This window comes from Plasmopara halstedii (genome assembly GCF_900000015.1).
Source record: "Plasmopara halstedii genome assembly, contig: Scaffold_2061, whole genome shotgun sequence".
NCBI lineage: Eukaryota > Oomycota > Peronosporomycetes > Peronosporales > Peronosporaceae > Plasmopara > Plasmopara halstedii.
Window position 1 is genome coordinate 2,199,153 of NW_020188969.1, and position 19,879 is coordinate 2,219,031.

The 19,879-nt window shown below is 42.4% G+C and overlaps 10 protein-coding genes across 10 annotated transcripts; 4 read left to right on the top strand and 6 right to left on the bottom strand.

Moving 5' to 3' along the window:
* Positions 1–172: 172 nt before the first annotated feature.
* PHALS_02960 (uncharacterized protein) lies at positions 173–640 on the bottom strand (the record flags this gene model as incomplete). Its single annotated transcript, XM_024717431.1, has 3 exons — positions 173–212; positions 274–381; positions 471–640. The coding sequence occupies 3 exons, from the start codon at positions 638–640 to the stop codon at positions 173–175; spliced, it is 318 nt and encodes a 105-aa protein (XP_024582931.1).
* Positions 641–694: 54 nt separating this feature from the next.
* On the top strand, positions 695–1,399 carry PHALS_02961 (Ankyrin repeat-containing domain; the record flags this gene model as incomplete). The annotated part of the gene is made up of 1 exon (XM_024717432.1): positions 695–1,399. One exon carries the CDS (start codon positions 695–697, stop codon positions 1,397–1,399), a length of 705 nt encoding a protein of 234 aa, XP_024582932.1.
* Positions 1,400–1,454: 55 nt separating this feature from the next.
* On the bottom strand, positions 1,455–2,761 carry PHALS_02962 (8-amino-7-oxononanoate synthase; the record flags this gene model as incomplete). Its single annotated transcript, XM_024717433.1, has 2 exons — positions 1,455–2,403; positions 2,469–2,761. The coding sequence occupies 2 exons, from the start codon at positions 2,759–2,761 to the stop codon at positions 1,455–1,457; spliced, it is 1,242 nt and encodes a 413-aa protein (XP_024582933.1).
* Positions 2,762–4,213: 1,452 nt separating this feature from the next.
* On the top strand, positions 4,214–4,821 carry PHALS_02963 (uncharacterized protein; the record flags this gene model as incomplete). Its single annotated transcript, XM_024717435.1, has 2 exons — positions 4,214–4,311; positions 4,371–4,821. 2 exons carry the CDS (start codon positions 4,214–4,216, stop codon positions 4,819–4,821), a joined length of 549 nt encoding a protein of 182 aa, XP_024582934.1.
* A 2,102-nt stretch (positions 4,822–6,923) lies between these two features.
* PHALS_02964 (uncharacterized protein) lies at positions 6,924–7,168 on the bottom strand (the record flags this gene model as incomplete). The annotated part of the gene is made up of 2 exons (XM_024717436.1): positions 6,924–6,997; positions 7,081–7,168. The coding sequence occupies 2 exons, from the start codon at positions 7,166–7,168 to the stop codon at positions 6,924–6,926; spliced, it is 162 nt and encodes a 53-aa protein (XP_024582935.1).
* A 2,474-nt stretch (positions 7,169–9,642) lies between these two features.
* PHALS_14901 (uncharacterized protein) lies at positions 9,643–9,946 on the bottom strand (the record flags this gene model as incomplete). Its single annotated transcript, XM_024717437.1, has 2 exons — positions 9,643–9,792; positions 9,884–9,946. The coding sequence occupies 2 exons, from the start codon at positions 9,944–9,946 to the stop codon at positions 9,643–9,645; spliced, it is 213 nt and encodes a 70-aa protein (XP_024582936.1).
* A 570-nt stretch (positions 9,947–10,516) lies between these two features.
* Positions 10,517–11,228, top strand: PHALS_14905 (Heat shock protein DnaJ, cysteine-rich domain). The gene has a single exon (XM_036407123.1). It carries the CDS (start codon positions 10,688–10,690, stop codon positions 10,910–10,912), a length of 225 nt encoding a protein of 74 aa, XP_036263379.1. The 5' UTR covers positions 10,517–10,687; the 3' UTR covers positions 10,913–11,228.
* Positions 11,227–12,624, bottom strand: PHALS_02965 (heat shock transcription factor; the record flags this gene model as incomplete). Its single annotated transcript, XM_024717439.1, has 1 exon — positions 11,227–12,624. The coding sequence occupies one exon, from the start codon at positions 12,622–12,624 to the stop codon at positions 11,227–11,229; it is 1,398 nt and encodes a 465-aa protein (XP_024582938.1).
* Positions 12,625–14,050: 1,426 nt separating this feature from the next.
* On the bottom strand, positions 14,051–16,453 carry PHALS_02966 (tkl protein kinase; the record flags this gene model as incomplete). Its single annotated transcript, XM_024717440.1, has 1 exon — positions 14,051–16,453. The coding sequence occupies one exon, from the start codon at positions 16,451–16,453 to the stop codon at positions 14,051–14,053; it is 2,403 nt and encodes an 800-aa protein (XP_024582939.1).
* Positions 16,454–17,499: 1,046 nt separating this feature from the next.
* Positions 17,500–17,833, top strand: PHALS_02967 (uncharacterized protein; the record flags this gene model as incomplete). The annotated part of the gene is made up of 2 exons (XM_024717441.1): positions 17,500–17,674; positions 17,784–17,833. The coding sequence occupies 2 exons, from the start codon at positions 17,500–17,502 to the stop codon at positions 17,831–17,833; spliced, it is 225 nt and encodes a 74-aa protein (XP_024582940.1).
* Between the last annotated feature and the right edge of the window lie 2,046 nt (positions 17,834–19,879).

The following is a 19,879-nucleotide window of genomic DNA, read 5'->3' on the forward strand; positions in this document are numbered from 1 at the left end:
TAGTTTTCAGAATATATGCATTTAAAGCTAATAAGTCAATATGTAGGATCTACAATATTTATTAACGAGACAATTTACTTTGCTTGACGTGAGGACGTGCACAGCGGCCTCTCGCTTACATGACCCTATCGTTTTCAGTGGTACGAATATTTGAGCACTCGAGTTGTGTACATTAGAGTTCGTACAATTGTACAATATTGCATCCTGCACATCTGTAATTTAGTTGAAGGTGTTAGTCGTCATGTATACAGTAAATACCTGCCATCATACAACCGCCTGTAGTCCCGTGGTGAAGATCTCAAAGATGACACTGAAACGTGCTTTAATTCTTCAGTAGTATGATAAAATAGTGCATAACCACGTGTGGCCCACACAAGCAGTCTTTACTAAAAATCAAGTGTTGCATCATTGACATTATATCGAAATTATCATGATAATATTGAGACGTCGCTGAGCTAATGCTTGCATACCCTTCTCGCTTCAATGACACCTGTATATACAAACTTACAAGGCTTAAGCACTGGTCATCTGACGTGGGACGAATTATGCTATCGGATAAGAATGAGATGCACAAAGAGCTGCTTTCGAAATGCTTCAAGCTTGTATATATTTCTGAATCGACACCAAGCCTTTTTTTCATCCAATGATATTGTTATATTATCCAAATATTGAATTTTCGTCTACGCGTCAGCAAATGAAGGCCATCGACGCCACCACGCACGAGCACGCATACGTCAATGTAGGCGTTTCCTCGGCAGAAAATAAGCAAATTCATCCGCTCGCATTAGCGATGGGTGTTGTTGGTATTTTTGTTCTCGTCTTTCTTGTTACTGCATCTTCGTACCGGAAGCAACAGGTGCAGATGTTGGCCCGTAAATTATTACGTAAGAAGCGCAAAACTGCCACAGGCGAAGATAAAGGCACTGGTAGTAAATATATATCCGATCTACCAAGTTTTGCACGTCAGGCGGCTGAGTCAGGTAACGCGCGCGTTGTCAAGCGCTGGGTCCACTCGACAGACCGGAAGATAGACGCTCGCAGTATCGAGAACCTTACGGCATTGCATTACGCTGTACGTGGTGGCCACAATGAATGTACACGGCTTCTTTTATCAGCCAATGCTGATCCGAATGTATCCGATGAACGTGGTATCACGCCACTGCATTTAGCGGCTTTGGGTGGTCACGCACTCTGCGTCAAGCTTCTCCTTGATAACCATGCCGATCCATTTCTAGAAGACATGGATCATCACACACCATTATTCATTGCAGAGCAGAGTGGAAATATCGGATGTGCGCGCTTATTACAGCGAGAAATGGCGAAAGCAGCCATGCAAGATGATGCATCAGTCACATTACGTACAGGTGCTAGTACAACTCGTATTGATAATGCAGTTTAAACAATTTCGTGCAAAATTTAATCTACAACTAAATTTTTAGGATCTAAATTTCTTTCTATAATTTTGAATTGCGAAATGAGTCAAACATGATACTGAGGGCATTTACTAATCGATCCACTTCTTGTCGAGTATTGTGAGCATGTATCACAATGCGAAAACGCTCAGCACCTTTTGGCACAGTTGGAGAACGAATAGGAATCACACGAATGCCCATTGCATTCATTTGTTGAGAAGCCTTGAGTACACGGTGGTTGCCTACAAATACAACGCTTTGTATTGGAGAATCACTGTCTAGTAGTGCATCACTTGGGATGTTTCGAGTACGGCGTATTGTCTGCTTGAAGTAATGCACCAGATCAATCACATAGCAACGCAATGTGGCAGCAATAGGAGTCGTACATAACTCATGCGAGCCGATGACAGATACAAGCTGGTGGAAGGGCATTGCTGTGGTATAGATGAAAGATCGTGCGTAATTGACTAAATAGTCAATAAGCACTTGGGATCCGCATACAACGGCACCATGACAGCCCATAGCTTTGCCAAAAGTATGAATACGACACACAAAAACGTCGGGGTACTTGACGTCTAATCCAAGCTCACGTACGACACCTGAGCCATGAGGACCATAAACACCTGTACTATGAGCTTCATCGACAATTAAAAACGCTCCCAATTTATCACAGAGAGACGCCATTGCGTCTAATGGAGCAAAATCACCATCCATCGAGTACAATGCTTCAACTATCACAAACATACAGGATCTGTCTGCATCATTTCCGTTTGAAGATGAATAATTAAGCAATTTGCGCTCAAGATCCTCGAGGTCATTATGTCGAAACGCAAAGGAGCGGTCATTAGCGTACGCACGGCTAAGTCGAATACCTTCGTGACATGAATTATGCACGAGCTCATCATAAATAATCACATCTTCTGCCTGTGGCAAACAAGACATGACGCCTTCATTGGCAGCGTAGCCCGAATTAAATAACAACGTTGCTTCACTAGAGTTCAAGTACGATTCATTCAGTCGAGAATCATCCACAGATCAACTGGTAAGGTTGCATACCTATTGTAAAATTTGGCCAATTTCTTTTCAGTCTCCATGAATAACGGCGAATTGCCTGAAATAAGTCGAGAACCAGTTGCACCCAACATTCCTGAGTTTTGACTGTGCAATTCTATTTGGCGAGCTTCTATCAATTCTTTCAGTTGTTGCGACCGCGCGAAACCAAGATAGTCATTTGAGTAGAAGTCGACAATGGATTGCGCTCCATCATCCAATATTGGCAGTGTACGTAGTGTGCCAATAGCGCTACGGCGAGCTAGTGCGCGTCGGAGCTTGTCGTCCACCCGCGTCATTCAACTGTTGAGATTGGTGTGGGCCACATGCTTGACTTGAAGGCACCACATGAAGTGCTGCGACGATAGTACAGCGGTGTGGTAACTTTGTTACCGAGTGTAAAGGTTAAGGGACATTTGAAATGAGTATATATAATTAGTGCGTACCTTTCTGGTGTGAATTATATTGTGAACACAGTAAATCTCTAAATATATATACCGTTTTCTGTTGACTCTCGAATTTTAGGCATATTTTTACATACCATCGTGAAGAATCATGATTTACGGTTGAATTCGAAACGAAAGAGCTCGTAAGACATGTGGAATTTTAGCATCACGCAAAGCATCAGACAATGTCTGTGAAAGGGAGACGTACTAAGAATATTGGACGTACACCTTACACATTCGTACAAATATATGCAAGAGCCATATTACACTGTGAATATTCAGAACTACAGAAGTATCAGTATTCATCAAGATGTGGGATGAGATCCGTGGTACGCGTGGGGTACTTGCTGAAGATCAAATAATAAATTCAGCTTAGTGATTGATATATTGAATCTAGGTATCAATACGTCTTTCGTTTGTCCGTTTCATCTCTTTTGGCTAAACGGTAAGACTGATCGGGCTCCCACGCAAGATTGCGCGACAATTTATCGCGAGATAACATCAAGTCCTAGTTGGCACAGAAGTCAAGTCTCAGTAGGCGCAGAACTGTACTGGATTCATATTTTGCCTATGGAATTCGTGATCAATAGTACGAAGCCGTATATTTTAAAGAGGTAGAGCACATAGCTCAGGCTTATTAAATATTAACATCAAGGGCTTTGTGAAGCCATAAAAGAACAGGATAGCTTCAATAGCGTCGTGAAACACGTGACGCGCTATTGCCAAGAGCAGTAAAAGCAATAACAAAGTTATATACGGATACGATATCCGTGCGTCAAACAACTAGGACAGAAGTAAGCGTCGAAATATTTAGCTCAAGTAATCTTTAAACACTTTGACCTTTTAAAGCGTTGCCCATGCTGGATATGCCGTAGCTCTGGGCTAGTAGCCATGAATCGATCGGAAATTGAAATACTCCGGGACATCACATTATCTTGTTTAGGTGGGGTATGATCGAGCCTTTCCAAGAAAAAAATAGATTTTTGCGCGGGCATCAAGCTGTGTTAACTTCGATGCACAAGATAAAGTTGTCGAAATTGTCGAATAAAGATACTGAAAAGTGCCAAAATCAGAGCTTGGAAGGTAAACAGCAGTTAGATGCGATCTAAGGATGAGACAAAGAGAGCTCATCGCATATTTTAGTCATGGTAGTGTATCTCAGCTGAGACAGAAAACAATGACTTTACTTCGTAGCAGCATGAGGGTGTTGTTGATGGTATGCGGTAAGCTGGCGTATCTTAAGTCAAGGATAGAAATCACGGCTTGAGTTCAATGAGAGCTTCTGTCAGACAATTCCAGCTGGAAATGAAAGACATTCCTGAGAGTAATTCGGTCGCTCCGCTTGTGAGTGATTATAGATGTTTAATGACAAACTCGGAAGCTTCACTATTTGGGATAAGGGGGTAAACCACGCGTGACTTCGCTGTACCTTTCAAAATGGGCTCAATAAAACGTTGGTTAGCAATTTAGGACTTGGTGCGTCAATTGCGACTGTGAGTTGCTGCTACATTTCACCAACTCTAGCACGGAGATCCGCATTACACAATCGCTTTTATACCCCAAAGGGAACATTTGCGTACAATTTCTCAGGCGCTGGAGAAATCGGCGTGAAATGTTTGGTATCGGATGAGGCACTGCGTGAAGTGAGGCTGATGCCGCTTATCCTTTATCGAGGGGATTATATCGACGTCGAGATCAGTAACTCTCCATGGACTTCCTCTCAATTGGTACCCGGATTCAAATATTTTGTAATTTTAATGGTCCTTATCAAGAAAGCAGAAATACGTTCTGTTCTCGAAAATCGAGTTAGTGAGATGAAAGAAAAGTCAATTCTTGTCAGTCAGTGTCGACCCTTTTCGTCAAAAGGACTGACTGCAGTCAGCAAAGTACGCAAACGTACAACAATCCGCTAAATCTATCACATCGACGAAGCGACAATGCGAAAAATGGGTGGGCTGCAGATACGAAATGGTCAGTTTAGCGAGTTTCATCAATGCTCTTATACGATCGGGTCATCCCTCGTACTGCGGTACAGCAGGGATGCTGTAGCACTTTTGCTAAAAGGAATCACCAGCATTACGTTCTATAGTAGAACCAGTACGACTGTAGCGGATCGATATCCGCTTACTCCAGGAGTAACCACAACCTTAATTCAAGGCAAACAAACTCCATTGTTTGAGAAGTAAAGTTTATTATTATTTGCAGCAGAGCCGCCTATATCTAAATCTATAGATTCTCAAATAGACAGTAAAACCTAATAAAAATGCATAACTACTGGCCGTCGAACCACGTGGTGGCATCTTGTTAAGGTGTAACCACACCATTGTGTGATTACGCATCTGTTGTGAGCCACCCCTTCGTACCAGGGCACGTGTCACCCCGTTAAATGCAATCAGTTCTTCAAGCGGGATGTTACAAGTGTGTCAGGTTATGCCCTAGCGGTTGTATATTAGAATTTTTGTACCGAGTTGTAAATACAAACAATGTAATTTCTTTTGAAGATGGAATTCCCCAAAGAATAGCAGATCCTGGGAAGTCGACTAGTTATCCAGGGTATAAGCTCCGAGAATTTCTGCTCACACCTAACCGGCACAAAACATCTATGTCGTAATTAATCATGTAGCGTTATCATAGACAACATCGCTAAATCCCTGGCAGCAAAAAGCAAGATGTGTTCCTTAGAATCGAAATTACCTGCAAGGCGGAATAGAAGCTTGGTTGATTAGATATTGACGAAGACGAGCGCGTGTGTTCGAAACGGTTTCGTGGGTAAAGTGTATTGGTATGCACCGGTGCCCTAGCCGAGTCTACCTATGCCAAAAGTGGTACTACCTTCAACATTCCAAAAACGACGGGTTCTGTAATTTTACCATTGTGGTATGTTTCAGCCATATGAGTAACTGTGGGCATTTCGTTGCTGTGAATCTGTGACCAATGTTTTTTGTAGCTATGCTGCCCTTTGACAAAGTTTTTGTTAACATAGATTGCCTACGGCTTCCGTCTCAGACCATCAGACGAGGTTTGCATAATGCGCTAAACACCCGGATAAACATGTCTCAAGTGGACAATCCGCAGTCTATTAAATCAACAAACTTGCTCATCGCTGGGTATATAATATACTCCGAAGCAATTGCGTGTAATAGCCATGAGTTGTCTGGCACTTTTCAGCTTCTTATGTGTTTAAACTGCATAATACTCCTCTACAGACTTAACAGCATTTATAAAATTTGTTAGAAAATCTCCGCATCTTTTTGACAGCTACACAGAATGTTTTCCAGTCACGGTGTTCGGGAAGATGTTAGTTTTTTGGCATGCTGATAAAACGTCGGGTTACACTTAGCAATATATTCAAATTTATCTCGAAGGATTAAGCGTCAATCGCTAAGTTCTTGACATGCATGATCAAAGCTAGTAAAAGAAGAGTAACACGTTTATGCCACCGAAAAAGAAAGAACAAACTCGTTCTTAAGGGTGGGCTTGCGAAATATCAAAGTGCGATCCCACCCAACAACAGCCATTCGGGCGCGAAGATCTATGTAAAAGACGATCGGGCATTATCAAGTAAGTGAATACATCCGAGCACAGCTTGCATCAGCCTCTGACGTCCGACTTTCCGCGCTCCGAACGTAATGGAGGAATATTTGTCGAGCCTGGTACGAGCGTATGCACAATGCAAAAAATATGCTGTATCACTAGACGCTAGAACGTCACTGGTACTCTGAAAACTTTGTCGGGCGTAATCAGCCACTTTGAACGCAACCTAAGCTCAATAAAAGATTACTGATCTAAATTGAAAACCAAACTACCAATTCAATATTATTGTATAGGACGCACTCGACTTTACTTTTTCATGAAACTAGCTGTCGTTCGATCAAAACAAATTAATGCTTTTCGCTACCATAACCTTTCTGAATCATTATCCAGAAAATTTAATCTTAATCGCTTAAATCCGCCTATGATTTTGAACAGGCGAAAGAATTGGCAGTATTCCATTATGTTCTTCGTATAGACTAAGCTAGTATTCACTTCCAGAGTATGCTAATTGTACGGCAAACGAGTCAAGCAGGGGAGATATTCTGTGGCCGGTCTCTGGCCACTACGACATGATTTTTCCTCGACAACGAGAACACACAATTTGGTGGTATCTCTAGGGTAGTTGCTTAACCTCTTACGCTTGGTAATTTCTTCTTTTTTCAGAGTTGTGTCTTCAGTACTCACCGTATCAACTTGAACATCTTCCCTCCTAACATTTTTGATCATGAAAAACGTCTTCAAGTGTACAAGAGAAGGCGATGCGAAGATAAAGCCATTTTTACTGTCTCAGTCGCTTTATTACGAGTATAGAATACCTCTCAAATATGATTCTTTTCCTGGTAAATATGTGTATGAGTCACCGAATCGTCGTATTTTTACAAGGATGAGTCTTACTTAATAATTTAGGTCCACGCCTTACTACCCAAGCCTCAAGGTTACGATCACCTTGTAAATCGGGTTTGAGCCGATTTAATCCACATCAACAAGCTCGCTGACTACGACATACGCTCGCTTTCATCCGGGTTTTATATAGGCATAAAAATATGTAATCGGCTTTGTACGTATATACCCTTATCTCGGAACCCCCACGTCACTAAGTTTATAAAAGATTTTAAAGCGTGTATTAGCAAATTGATTTGCGACATCCAAGATATGATAATCCAAAAAAAAACGTCGACAAATTTGTGCGCTGCTGGAAAGAACAAATTAATCAACCAGTACTGCTTTTAGTAAACACAACTTTAACATCCAACAATGTTAAGTTCTCGTTTCATGGATATCTTGATGCAAAGTTAATTGGAAACAATTTCAGATGAATAAAAAACGCGGTATCAGAATGAAATCCCCCTCTGTGCAAAGTGCCATTTTGAAGCTCGGTGCCCAGGTGACATCATATCAACACTACTCTAATCAATTTGTTTCCGTGAAACTGAAAATCGCGCATCGAAACCAAATTTACCGCTTTGCTGACTTAAGCATTATACAATCTTGAAAAATCTCATCTCCTACACTTTAGCTGTTGCACCTTCATACCCGTTTCAAAAGTGCTTCTTAGTTTTAGCAGAGAGGTTTATTTAATGTCGAAGGTCAATCATGGAGCAGTGTGTAGCACAGACGTTATGGCTCTTAGTCAGTCAATGGCTCGTGGCATTCCTACAAGGCCAAACGACGAATGGAACTGTATTTTAGATTCAGGACAAATAGAAGCCGAGCGCCGCGTCATCATAGTCTTTCATATTATGTTTCAAGGAACTCTTAGCACGGTTTTGTTGCGAGGTGTCCACTTTTCGCATTTGCATTGACTTCAAATACGATAAAGTTTAATCGACACTAGTGCGCCACCCAGAGGATCTGCACGACGTTACAAAATACTTCTGAGCTTTTTAAGTTCTACAAAAGAGGTTCCATAATATCGTGGTGCTTAAAACTGACCACCGCTGATGAAGACTCTGTCTTCAGCAGCCTATCCAATGACTCCTCGCATTCGCTCGAGTGCCCTCTACTCATGTGCAGACAATTGTGAAAATATCTCATTCGTCGGCACTCAGTTTGTGGTACTTGCGACTATTTGATGCCAACGGCCCACAAGCTTGTATATTAATCTCCATCTATTTTATAGAACGTCAGTTGCGTTAGGGTCGGGTCCCATTAACCTCTGCCTTCACAATGTACGATTGATTTCGATGCTTTTTGGTATTGTCTACTAAGACTCAACTCTTACCGCAGCATGAACGTCGACTGACTTTACGTAGTAGTTTAACCAGTTATGCATTTTATTCTATATCGAGATTGACAGGGCATGATGATTTGATTGGTCGCAGGTGTAGCAGCCGCACAGAAATGGACGCCTCCCGACTTGCAAAAAAAACATTTTTTAGTCAGTCTTTAGATTTTTTTTACCTCTGGCGTGCTCATTGGGTCTCTACCACCCGTATTCTATACCGCCCTCGTGCATTGGAAATGTTGACCCGCACTCTTTGCGGCACTTACTGCTTCCTGAATAGAGGATGGGTATATGTTGAAATTCTCAGTGCTTGTCGTACCTATACGAAGACTCACCGCAATCTTCCAGTATTTTTGAAAGGAGATACGATCGTTTGAGCTCTTGGTTTGGTCACAAACTGCGACTTCAATTGATTTTGATCGATTTTCAACTTCGTTCGCAGGCAGTAATCATTTACGTGGTGCAAAACCGCGATGATAGTCTCTTGAATAATTTATGTGCTGGGAAAAGACTCATGTTTAAAAACAAAAAAGCTTAAGGCCATTCTAGCGCTCGGCGTTCTATGTCATGAATCACTCGCACGATGAACTGTTGGTCATTGTGAAAAAGCGTCGAGTTTCTACTATCTCAACCTCTCGTGCCCAGAAAATTTACTACCAACGCAGCCCACATAGATGATACAACTAACTAACAGATGATGTCTCGCTCTAAGAGCTCTTAAGGTGTCGGTTGTGCTTCTATCCTACACCTTCTGGGGGGTTGCATCAGCCCACTTCTGTCGCTGTGGCTGATGAAAGTCTCAGACGATCTGTTACTGCTGAGTATCCCTGGCTTTTAGTTGATTTACCACCATGGAACCAACGAGCATCAGTGGCTTGTTACACAACTTCTAAAGCTCGAAATTAATATTTGAACATTAATGCTCCATCCTCACATCGGCTACTGTCTACTTAAGACTCGATTGTCGTATTGTTAGCTATTGCTTCCAGTGAAGGGGGTTCTGTGGGACTGCAGCCTTGAACTCACGTGTCTGACTGCTTCTGCTTTTGGCAGCACCAAACTTTCTTCCCCTTGATTTTATATACATTCTCAAGCTGCTACTTTGAGAAGCAATAGCAATTTCGTGCTATAGACAGAGTTCAATTATGAGCCTTTCTGAATCGTGATGGGTAGTTTCTTGTTATTTCTGGAGATAAAGCCTTGAATCTATCTCTTACCAAAGATGAGGTATAATCATTGCTGAGTGTTTTATACATTTTCTGCAACAAGGCACGCTCCATCTTGTATGGTGGAAGCTTTATTCCTAAGAGATAAAATGGCTTTGTACGCTCTGCCCAGGAGCGGGTTCAACAGCCTCTCAAGTACTTTGTTCTTTCTTCGAAGTGAAGTATAAATTAGAAATAAGTCTAGCTTGACTTTATTCGAAATATATCTGGTAAGATTCTACGTAATGCACAGTGTAGGCCAGAGCTCAAGTATCCCGCGGACCACTCCTTTTCCAAACGAAAATGACGGTTCAAAACGATTTCTGGAAACGTCTCTTCACCCTCAAACGTACCAGCTACAAATCATGATATTCTATCATGGTGTAAGTCCGATGCCTCTCCTTCTCTGAGCGAAATGTGTGTTCAAAACGATTTCTGGGTAATTCACTCCAACTACAAATCTTGACACTTTATCATGGTGTAAGTCTGACCAATAATAAAGTGGTCCGTCCGTAGAAGTAAGTTCTTCAATTAAAATCCATTTTGAACAGCAACATGAAAAGAATTACACAATTACAATTCTGCCAAAATAATTTCACCTACAAAATTGATACAAATATTTATGTTTGATCAAAAGTCTTTTTAACGGAATACGCCGAAAGGTCAATTTGCTGTTAGAGACACGCGACAAAATGTAATCGCGACGCTACAAATCACTATGACGTTAGGGAAGAGACGTTGTGAAAGCGACCAACCGTCTCCAACGTCTCTTCAAGTTGACCCTTGAGATCTAGCAGACCAACATCTAACATTGATATGAACTGGCAAGGCCACTCCAGCCGCGAGGAGGTACAAGCTAGCGGTATCTTAGACAGGAAGGCGCAACAACAGCATGAGAACGGCTGCGACTCTTCACCGCGCTTAAAAATACAGACATGCTCGCAATGTCATGGCCATCGCATCGAAAAAGTCTTGTACAACTTTATGGTTTTGGACCGTACGTGTTCCAAGTGCGATGGAGAAGGCGTTTGTCAGCGCTAAAAATTGGACCACAAGATACTTTAAATCTTAATAAAATTGTATGTTGTTTCTGGGATCTGTTGGCTTTCTGAGTGAAACTTGACGTTAGTGATAATAGTGATAAGCTCTGAGCGTACGACGCTGTGGGAGCACAAAGCTGTAACACTCCAATGCAACAGAAGAGCGAAGAAAAATGATTTTAATTACATCAACATTTACACACTACCTGTCCACACTGTGCAAAAAGGTCTACATGTCGTTATTGGTACGTCGCTTCAATTAGCGCGTTTACTGCTTTGCAAAATTCAACAAATATTACGTGCAATGAATGGCTCTCACTCGACAAAAAGCAGATTGTCCAAGCCAAAATCTTCCGAGTTAGAAGGCAATATGCGATCTTGATGGTGGCAAGGCTCTTTTATCGGTGTCCCACAATTCACAGCATTCACACCTTGCAAACTGACGCTGCTTGCAGCATCTTGCCAGACGAGGTCAGTTTTGCAATCAAGTTCATTTTTGCAATCAAATTCGAGTGGAAATGATCCGACCTCAAAGTTTGTTGATGAAACCTGTGCGTCCCATATCCAAGGCTCGAGAAATGCACCCTGCAGCGCTGCGGCATCAGCCGTAGTATTGCTGCTATCGTTGCCAGCAATGGGCATGTAAGTATTATTTTGCAAGTCCATGTTTTTCATGTCAAATGCCTTCAGCCCGTTTAGATAGCTTGAATCATTTGAATAAGCAGTCGTTACTCCATTGCACGTATTAACTTGGGGTAATGAGTATTGAAAGCCATTACGATCGTTGTTGCGCAAGAATGATGGCGCTAAAGACACCGGGGGGCCACCAGTCCGAGGCGTGGACGTCACAAGATGGTGCGGCTGTAACGGAGGCAAAATAAAGTGCTTCAATGAATCATCACAAAACGCGTCCAAACCATTGTATGGCTCTGACACATCCTGCTTCAGAGCGATATTCGGACGAGCCAACTTCTTGAGAGGAGGCTGGTGGCTGAGACCATGACGAAAGGCATTGCTCTCAACGTAAGAGCTTGAATTAGGACTCCGATACATTTCAGTAAACAAAGATGACACCTCGGGAATGCATTGAGTTGAAACCTGGACATTTCCAGGTCTCTTGCGTGGAGCGGAGCTCCCAATCTTGTTAGAACTTTGGTTAACAAAGCGTCGCTTAATTGGTATGTCACTGGTAGGAGGAATCACCTGTGTGCTCTTCTTACGCCATTGTTCTCGAATAGAAATGGTAGAAGTTCGAGTAGCCGATAAATCTGGTGGAAAACAGTTGTGACTGAACGTGCAAACGCCACTTGATTGAGTCTTGGTCCATTTTCGAAAGCCAAAGTTATTTAGTTGTCGTTGAAAGCTGGCAAACTTTTGATGTTTAAAGTACTTTGGCAATATTTCTCGCTCAAAACGTTCCATTTCAAGGATATGAAAAGCCGTCACACTATTAGGCTTTAACTCCTTGTTCTGCACCCAGGAAATAATACGAGGATCTTCTGTTTGCAAAATCGCATACAGTGAGCGTAAAAACTTGGGTACTTTATTAGCAGCAGCTGAAGCGGCTAATGCAGCCGGCAGACCCGATACATCAGTTGCAGCAAGATTGTCAATCTTTGCAATATGATCAATATCATGCGATACACGTGCACGCTTAGCAGATCGAGACGAGGTAGTGTCCGTAGTAGGACGGGCGGTTTTCGCGGACGGCATGATGCGCTGGACTATTGCTAGTTGAGCCCGAACTTTCGATATTCGATTCGGTGAGGACTGGTTACTGGACTGAAAATCCACAAATGAACCGTAGAAAGAGACCGCGAACGTATGCTGGGAGACTGCGGTGGAGCTGCATTGTCCGCCGCCAAGTCTGCCGCTGGTCACACGGGAATAATGTATATTTGACCAATCAACATACGTTTTGATGCGACCCGTTGGATCGCGTCCCAGTGTTGGGAGACGGGACACGAAGATACTATGAGCCTATCTTATCTGAACGACAGTGCGAGCAGCTCAGTAGTGCATTTATTGTAAAGAAGTTGGATCTTTAGTACTAGAGATCACAAATGTATTGAGTCGATTGCAAGCTACGATATATTTATATTTAAGATGAACTTAAGCTTAAACTGATCCCTTTGTGGTACTAGCAACGTCGCAGCAACGTTATAGTCTCAGTCAATATAGAGTCTCTACTTTTAAACGTCAGTGGGTGCAGTGCACTCTATCCATAAGTAAAACGGCTCTGCCGGTCACGCGCGACAATCGCTGACTACAAACGTGCTGACAAACTGGCGTTGACCAGACAAATGTTCAGTTTTAAGCTTGAATAGCAGGAGGTGACGCGATTAGAGGCAATAAAATCAACAAAGGTTGGGAAATTAAAATTGATCTTGCCATGCTGGACATGGCACGCCAGAGGCGGTGGCGCACGCAAGCCGAAAATCGACGTGCCAGGGATGAGCTTTACCCAAAGCAAGCATTAGATGATTACTACTGCAAAGTAGAGACAGTGTAACGGGTGAATCACATTGCTGGAATGCGCGACGAACAGCATTCGTGAACGAAATCAGCAGTTGGAATTTTTACATACTGAACGCAGCCGATATCACAACGATACTGTGATAGTAATGCTTGACGTTCCGATCCTATAGGCTTAGCCAGCCGTTTATATATAATTTCCTTCGATTATGCTCATTGATTGCTCCCAAGTGCCAAAATGTACATACTCGTAGTTTACTCAAAAGCTCAGCAATCATTGAAATTGAGATGACGCAGACTCGCACGCCAATATAAAATCTTACAGGAGAGACCAGTCTATGATCCATATCAGCGTGCGTTTGCTTCTCCCCTTGAAGCCCTTCCACAGCGGTCTGATCGCGAGCGACTGGCGGTAGCAAAACCAGCTATTCGGCATTAAACGCTAAAACTACCGTTTAAATCGAGCCATATGTTAAAAGTAGATGATAAAGAATGACGGTCATCGCTGACGAGCATTCTCGATTGTCCGCTGATTGTCCATATCGCTTCTATTTTCACATCTTTTAGGAGTCTCTTCTCGGTGAGCCTATCCATAACTAGAAGCATCTGTATCCAAATGAACAGGCGCGAAAAATGATCATGAGGTAAAGAGATAAGCTTTTACTTAATTGGAAGAATTTAAGACACTAAAACTTTTACGAAGTAGTCGTTCACCACGAGCACTAGCTAGCCAAGCACCAACATCTGCAGCACTTGGACGTAATTTTGGATCACGAGCTAGACATGCAGCAATCAAATGTGTAATTGGCAATGGACAATCGGTTGAGAGCTGAGGACGAAGTCCATCGTTAATAATTCGGCGCATTAAACACAATGGATGTTGCACAAGTCGCTCAGCGAGAGAAACAGGATCATGATACGGAAGTGTGCACGTGTCTAGTTCACTAAAGAGAATCCCAAGTGAATAAATATCAATTTTCTCATTGTACTCTTCACCCAGCAATAATTCAGGAGCAGTCCATGATAAAGTACCAGCAACACCTGTGACTCTTTTGTCATTCTTATTACCATTAGATTTGCGTCGACTAATACCAAAGTCACACAATTTCGCATCGAGTGAAGATGAAAGTAGAACATTACGGGACTTCACATCACGATGCAACACCATTGGAGAGAGCGCGTGCAAATACGTCAATGCACTAGTAATAGCTTGAGCAATTGTCAATTTATGCTTTGACCATGTAAAATGATTTGTATGTATCAAGTGTACTGAACCATAATCACATCCACCATTTGAAGGTGAAGATGCTGATGGCACTCCACTTCTGTCAATTTGAAGCGATCCACGGGACACTGAGCTTAAACGAGTACTAATCGAACATTTTGAATTTACTTGAGCTGTTGCTGTAATAGTTCGTTGATGAGCAAGAAAACGCTGCAAATCACCAGCTTCTAATAATTCCTGCACCATAACCACATGTCCTAATGTATTCCACGCAATCCCATTTAACATCACAATATGAGGATGTTTCAATTGGGCGAGAAGGTAAATTTCGGCTAAAAACATTTCCATCTCATGGAGCAGACGACGTTTTTCCGGGATCAATTGTTTCAATGCGACTTGGGTATTGCGATGACGTGCAAGCCAAATTTCACCAGTTGAACCCCGCGAAAGTGGTCGAAGCACCTGCAATTCACTCATTGGAACACGAAGCCGCCGTATTTTTCGGTGTGATTCGAATATTCGTAAACTTCGAATGGCCATCTCATTTTTGCGTGCCGTGACATTATCAAGCGTTGACACTTTTTCCGTACCATGCTCATTTAATACTGTCCCTTTTCGTAATGGTTGCATGCGTGCGTTGGATACCAATGGATCAAACGAAGACGCCGATAAACCAATTGTTGAGTCAAAATGATCAAATGCTGCAGCGTTCTTTTCACCTTGATCAGAGCTAAGAATCTTCTTTGATTCATCCTGAGAGAACTGAGCACTAGAAGATCTGTCACTTTCGATACTAAAAGAAGAATTGGACAAAAATTGCTGCTGACTTGTTTTAGATGGTTGGGACGTTCGAGAAGGATTGCTTTGTTTGTATTTAGGTACCAGAAATGCCTCGACTGCTCCATTATCAAACAGATGCTGATTTTCACGCATATACAAATCCATTTCTTGTTGAGCTTCACCACGCAATGCCGACTTGTAGCGATAAACAGCAACAACACCAAATGTGACAAAGGTGAATATACACAGCGGAACCAGCAACCACGTCTTAGTATGATGATGATCAGCTGCGTGTTTTAAAAGCCATGTAGACGCAATCTTGCCTGCATTTGGTGTGCAAAATTTCGACTGGTTAACCAAGTTATACGGTGCACAGGGGATGACCATAGCAGGAGTAAAGGGACATTGTGCGTATGAAGCTTCTTTCTTTGTCGTATGAAGTGCAAATATTAAATTTGGCGCTCCGTTGAAATCCGTATAAGCATGACGTTGTACTGTGACTTCAGGAAGCATGTTAGCTTTTCCACCATTTCGCCAAACCGTTGCATATTCCGGTGCTGATGTGTCGTCCATTGTGTCCACTGCACATTGAACTGCTCTATAAAGTTTAAATGCATTGCAATTAAGTGCCTGATAGAATTGAGTTCCATCTTCAAGCATACACTCTTGTAGCTCACAACCGGCACGCTTAAGAGCTTTAGGTGGCACCACTAGTTCCGCCATGGAGCGGCCACATCGTGTGTAGACCTTGGCTACTGTATATGTGGGTGTTAATACATAGCCAGCGTCCCAAAGAACAGCGCGTTGCAAGAGACCGGGGAGATCACTCCATAAAAGCGAGTTGATACTAAGGAGCATGACCAATTCATGAGGTAAAGTATCAGCATTGATGTTTGAGAGTTGCGCAGTGTTGTCTAGTTCTGTGTAGAGCACGTAAAATTGCTGAGCAAAGTCGGAGTGAAGACCAGAGAACTCGAAGGTTGTATCCACGGGAATATTAATGGAGGACACGTCTTGCAAGGTTATCACCAATGCTAGCAGTACAAGCAGCACTGCTTGCATCACCGATGCGTGCTTGTTTCTTTAGAAGACGATTGGATAATATCATGTATCTGCTAGTACTGTATACAGTACAAGTCGCAAGTTCAAAAGCTTCGCATTCGTTGTCAACGAGACTGATTACAGCAGGTTATAGAAGTCTCAGTCGTTACGGTTGTTGCTATTCGGCATACTGCATATTGCTTAGTCAAACAAATGTCATGATTAAGCATTCGTGAGCGTTTAGTCTTGTTAGACTGATCTGGAGAGTCATACACGAATCGGCTATATTTTATAAGGGAGCCAGTGATAGTTTTCTGATATTATATTTCGTGCTTTATGATTTTCTAAGATAATGAGGCTATTGGTAAAAGTCGGTAATCACAGTAATGGGTACGAAGAATGCCACGTAGCCAGAGTAACAGATTGTCGTGCACCGCACACAGAGAAAATTTTGACTCTACTAGTCCGCGCTATTGGAATCACAGAAGATGAATCGTGTATTTCACCCAGGAGTTAAATCCGTGCCTCTCAAAACCTAGGTCCTGATTTTTGAGAGGCACGGATTTAAGACTTAGGAAAGCTCGAAGTGATATTAAATATACACCAGTAAATAGAACCCGATGAACAGCATAGCGGGCTCGTGTGCCCCTCCTCTCACCCCCCCCTCCTCCGTACCAGTACTTGTCATGATACCTCGTCATGTTCTTTACTTTGGTGCTTTTGAGCTTGAATGTAAGGCCAATGGCAGCGAGTAAGGTTTATGTTGAGCCTTATACGGCTCGTACATCGTAACACCCTCCCCCACCAAATAAGTACCACACCAGGGTCACACTTAGTATGTCTTTAGAAAACATCTCACAACAGCGCACCAGTGCTTGCTTTTACGAGCATATTTCACAGCAGAAGTCCTCTCCGTTACGTGTCCATGAGGCTTAACGAGCTACTAAGAAGCGCACAGTATATGCTACCGACTATCTACGAGTTGACTTCAGCTCGGCAGCAGCGTGTCCTCCGATAAGAACTCTCCCAGTTAATTCAATCCCGTGCCCGGCACCTTTACCCCGAGCATGACATCCCGCCGCAACTTCCATCGCATTTGTAAGGATTGTCAGCTGAAGAAGCTGAGAGTGGGTTTGCTTAAATCGGGAATAAATCGAGTGACTCGGTCAGCAACAGCACGCGCCATTTTAATGTCGGGACCCAGCACGCTTAAAATATCAAATTATTGTTTGATGGCTGCACGTATGCCGCTCCTCTCACCGCTCTTAACACATTGACTGATAGACGGCAATTGCAATATGTAACGCTTTTGTGGTCTTTTGAAGAATTTACTCTGCATCCTTAACCACAGGCTGCGCAATCACCGATCTAATGAGACCGGAGGGTTGTCCTGGTGTCTAAATGATCGCTTTGCTGATAATGGCATGGGTGTCGCTCAACCACGAGACCCAAATGAGCTGTCAAGCGTTGGACAAGTCGGTCTGTAGTGCCATCAAGGGGTGGCGAGCGAGAAATTCCAAAGAGATCAGCCCTGACAAAGCCTGGAATATTACAGTCTACTAACCATTGGTGCGCAAATTGAGGAATCCTCTACCACCAATATAATATATCCCATTATCTTTGACTGATCCCACTGCACAAGTAAGTGGCGTTACAGCAACCTCTGCCGATCTATCTTAATCAGCCGGAATGACAAGCCTACTGTTGCCTTCACATCTCAGACGCATCGATATTGCATTAGCGACATTCAACCATTTTTATCTGGATATCCGCATACGTATACTCTTGCAACTTCTGCTGGGGTATTTGATATCACTGTTGCGGGCTCTTCTTCAACACTAACATCAGCGTGCCTATACCTCGTGAGTGACACAATAAACTAGATGATGTTTAACACTAATACGCCTCATAAATCTTCCTATGTTCTGTTCTTGATAGCACTCCTTGGTGCTTCGATAGCACAATTTAATTCAGGGGTAGATGACCGACATGGGAGTAATAATTCCGACTCGCAGTTGTGCTTCGATCAACAACTTTATTAAATAAGTCTTCAGGTCCCCTTAACCTCCTCTATCTTCTAAGCGCCAAGATCATTTTGCGCTCCATTTCTTCCTGTTTACTTCAAGTTCTGGTCGAACGTTAGGAGACGTCTCAAACGTTCAAAAATCTTTTGCAATCCTCTGAATTTATCACCCACTTAGAAGTCTTGCGGTTGTGAGTAAAAAATACCATGCTTCTAGCATTTCAATAATTCGTGAAGTATTATGGGATGCGATCCTGAAAGGATTGTTCCGCATCAATTTTTTTTCTTCTCTTATTGTCTTTCATATAATTCATGAAATTTTGTCATCCAACATTATCCCGTACGAGTAGCTCGGCGGAGTACTCATTTTCGCGTACGTATCAATTTGCTGAGGAACATGCTGATATTTCTTTGAATATGTGGGCTTGAATATGTTTTCTTAATCAATCATGGAACTTTAACTTGTTACCCATAATGATTAGAGAGCCTTGTTCGTCAACTTACAAGTGATCTGGTCATAGTCATAATCATTTGCCGTTCTCTATGACTAAAGCTCACCACTACCAGCTTTCATGGCTATCAACCTATGTCATTATTCTATATCTGCAAGTCTATAGTTTCTGTGTCCCTACCGAAAAATATCACAGTCTAAGCACTCTGATCTACTAGCCACCGCTAATGTTTAAGTGGTCGAACGTGAACATGGCGATTTGCATTAAAATATTCACTATCACACTCGCGATTGGATCAACTTTCCAGCCGCTCCTAAAAAGTTGCTCCCCACCGTTGCTTAATGGCTTCACAGATATGCTTGCTGTATGCGATTATGTTGCCTTTATTATTTTCTCGATCATTCTGCATACGCTCATGATATATCGGAAATAAATTATTCTAATTCAATGCTAAATTTCTGAATGCTGCAATCCTGGGCTTTGTATATGCTTGAAGATGCTGTTGATTGATAGCCTCATATTCTTTCACTAGAGTGATCTTGCTATTTTCAATTCCATATTTTAGCATGGAAAGGTTGACATATGTGCTTGCTTGCCTTCAACCCACTGTCAAGTGTTATTTTCATATGCTTGCCAACGCCATGATTCTTTATTGATCGTAAAACAAATATAGCATGGGTCACTTTCAAGCTGAAAGAATCTGTAGGCTTGGCCAACCATTTAATTTTAAAATTGGATTCCAAATTAGGTTCCGAGGTTCTAAAATCGCGTGTCGAGCCGGTTCGAAGATGACATCATGTGGTGCTACAATATTCTAGTGAATCGTAACAACCGGGCGAATAGTCGGCACGCTAGTTCCCGAATTTTTGAAGCCAAATTTCAATGATTAGAAGGGCCGTGTTTACTGTGACATTTTCGAAGAGAAGAGAAGAGAAGAGAAGAGAAGAGAAGAGAAGAGAAGAGAAGAGAAGA

Excerpts from the sequence above, each read along its gene's own strand:
- PHALS_14905 (XM_036407123.1), top strand. The coding sequence starts at position 10,688 with ATGAACTGGCAAGGCCACTCCAGCCGCGAGGAGGTACAAGCTAGCGGT.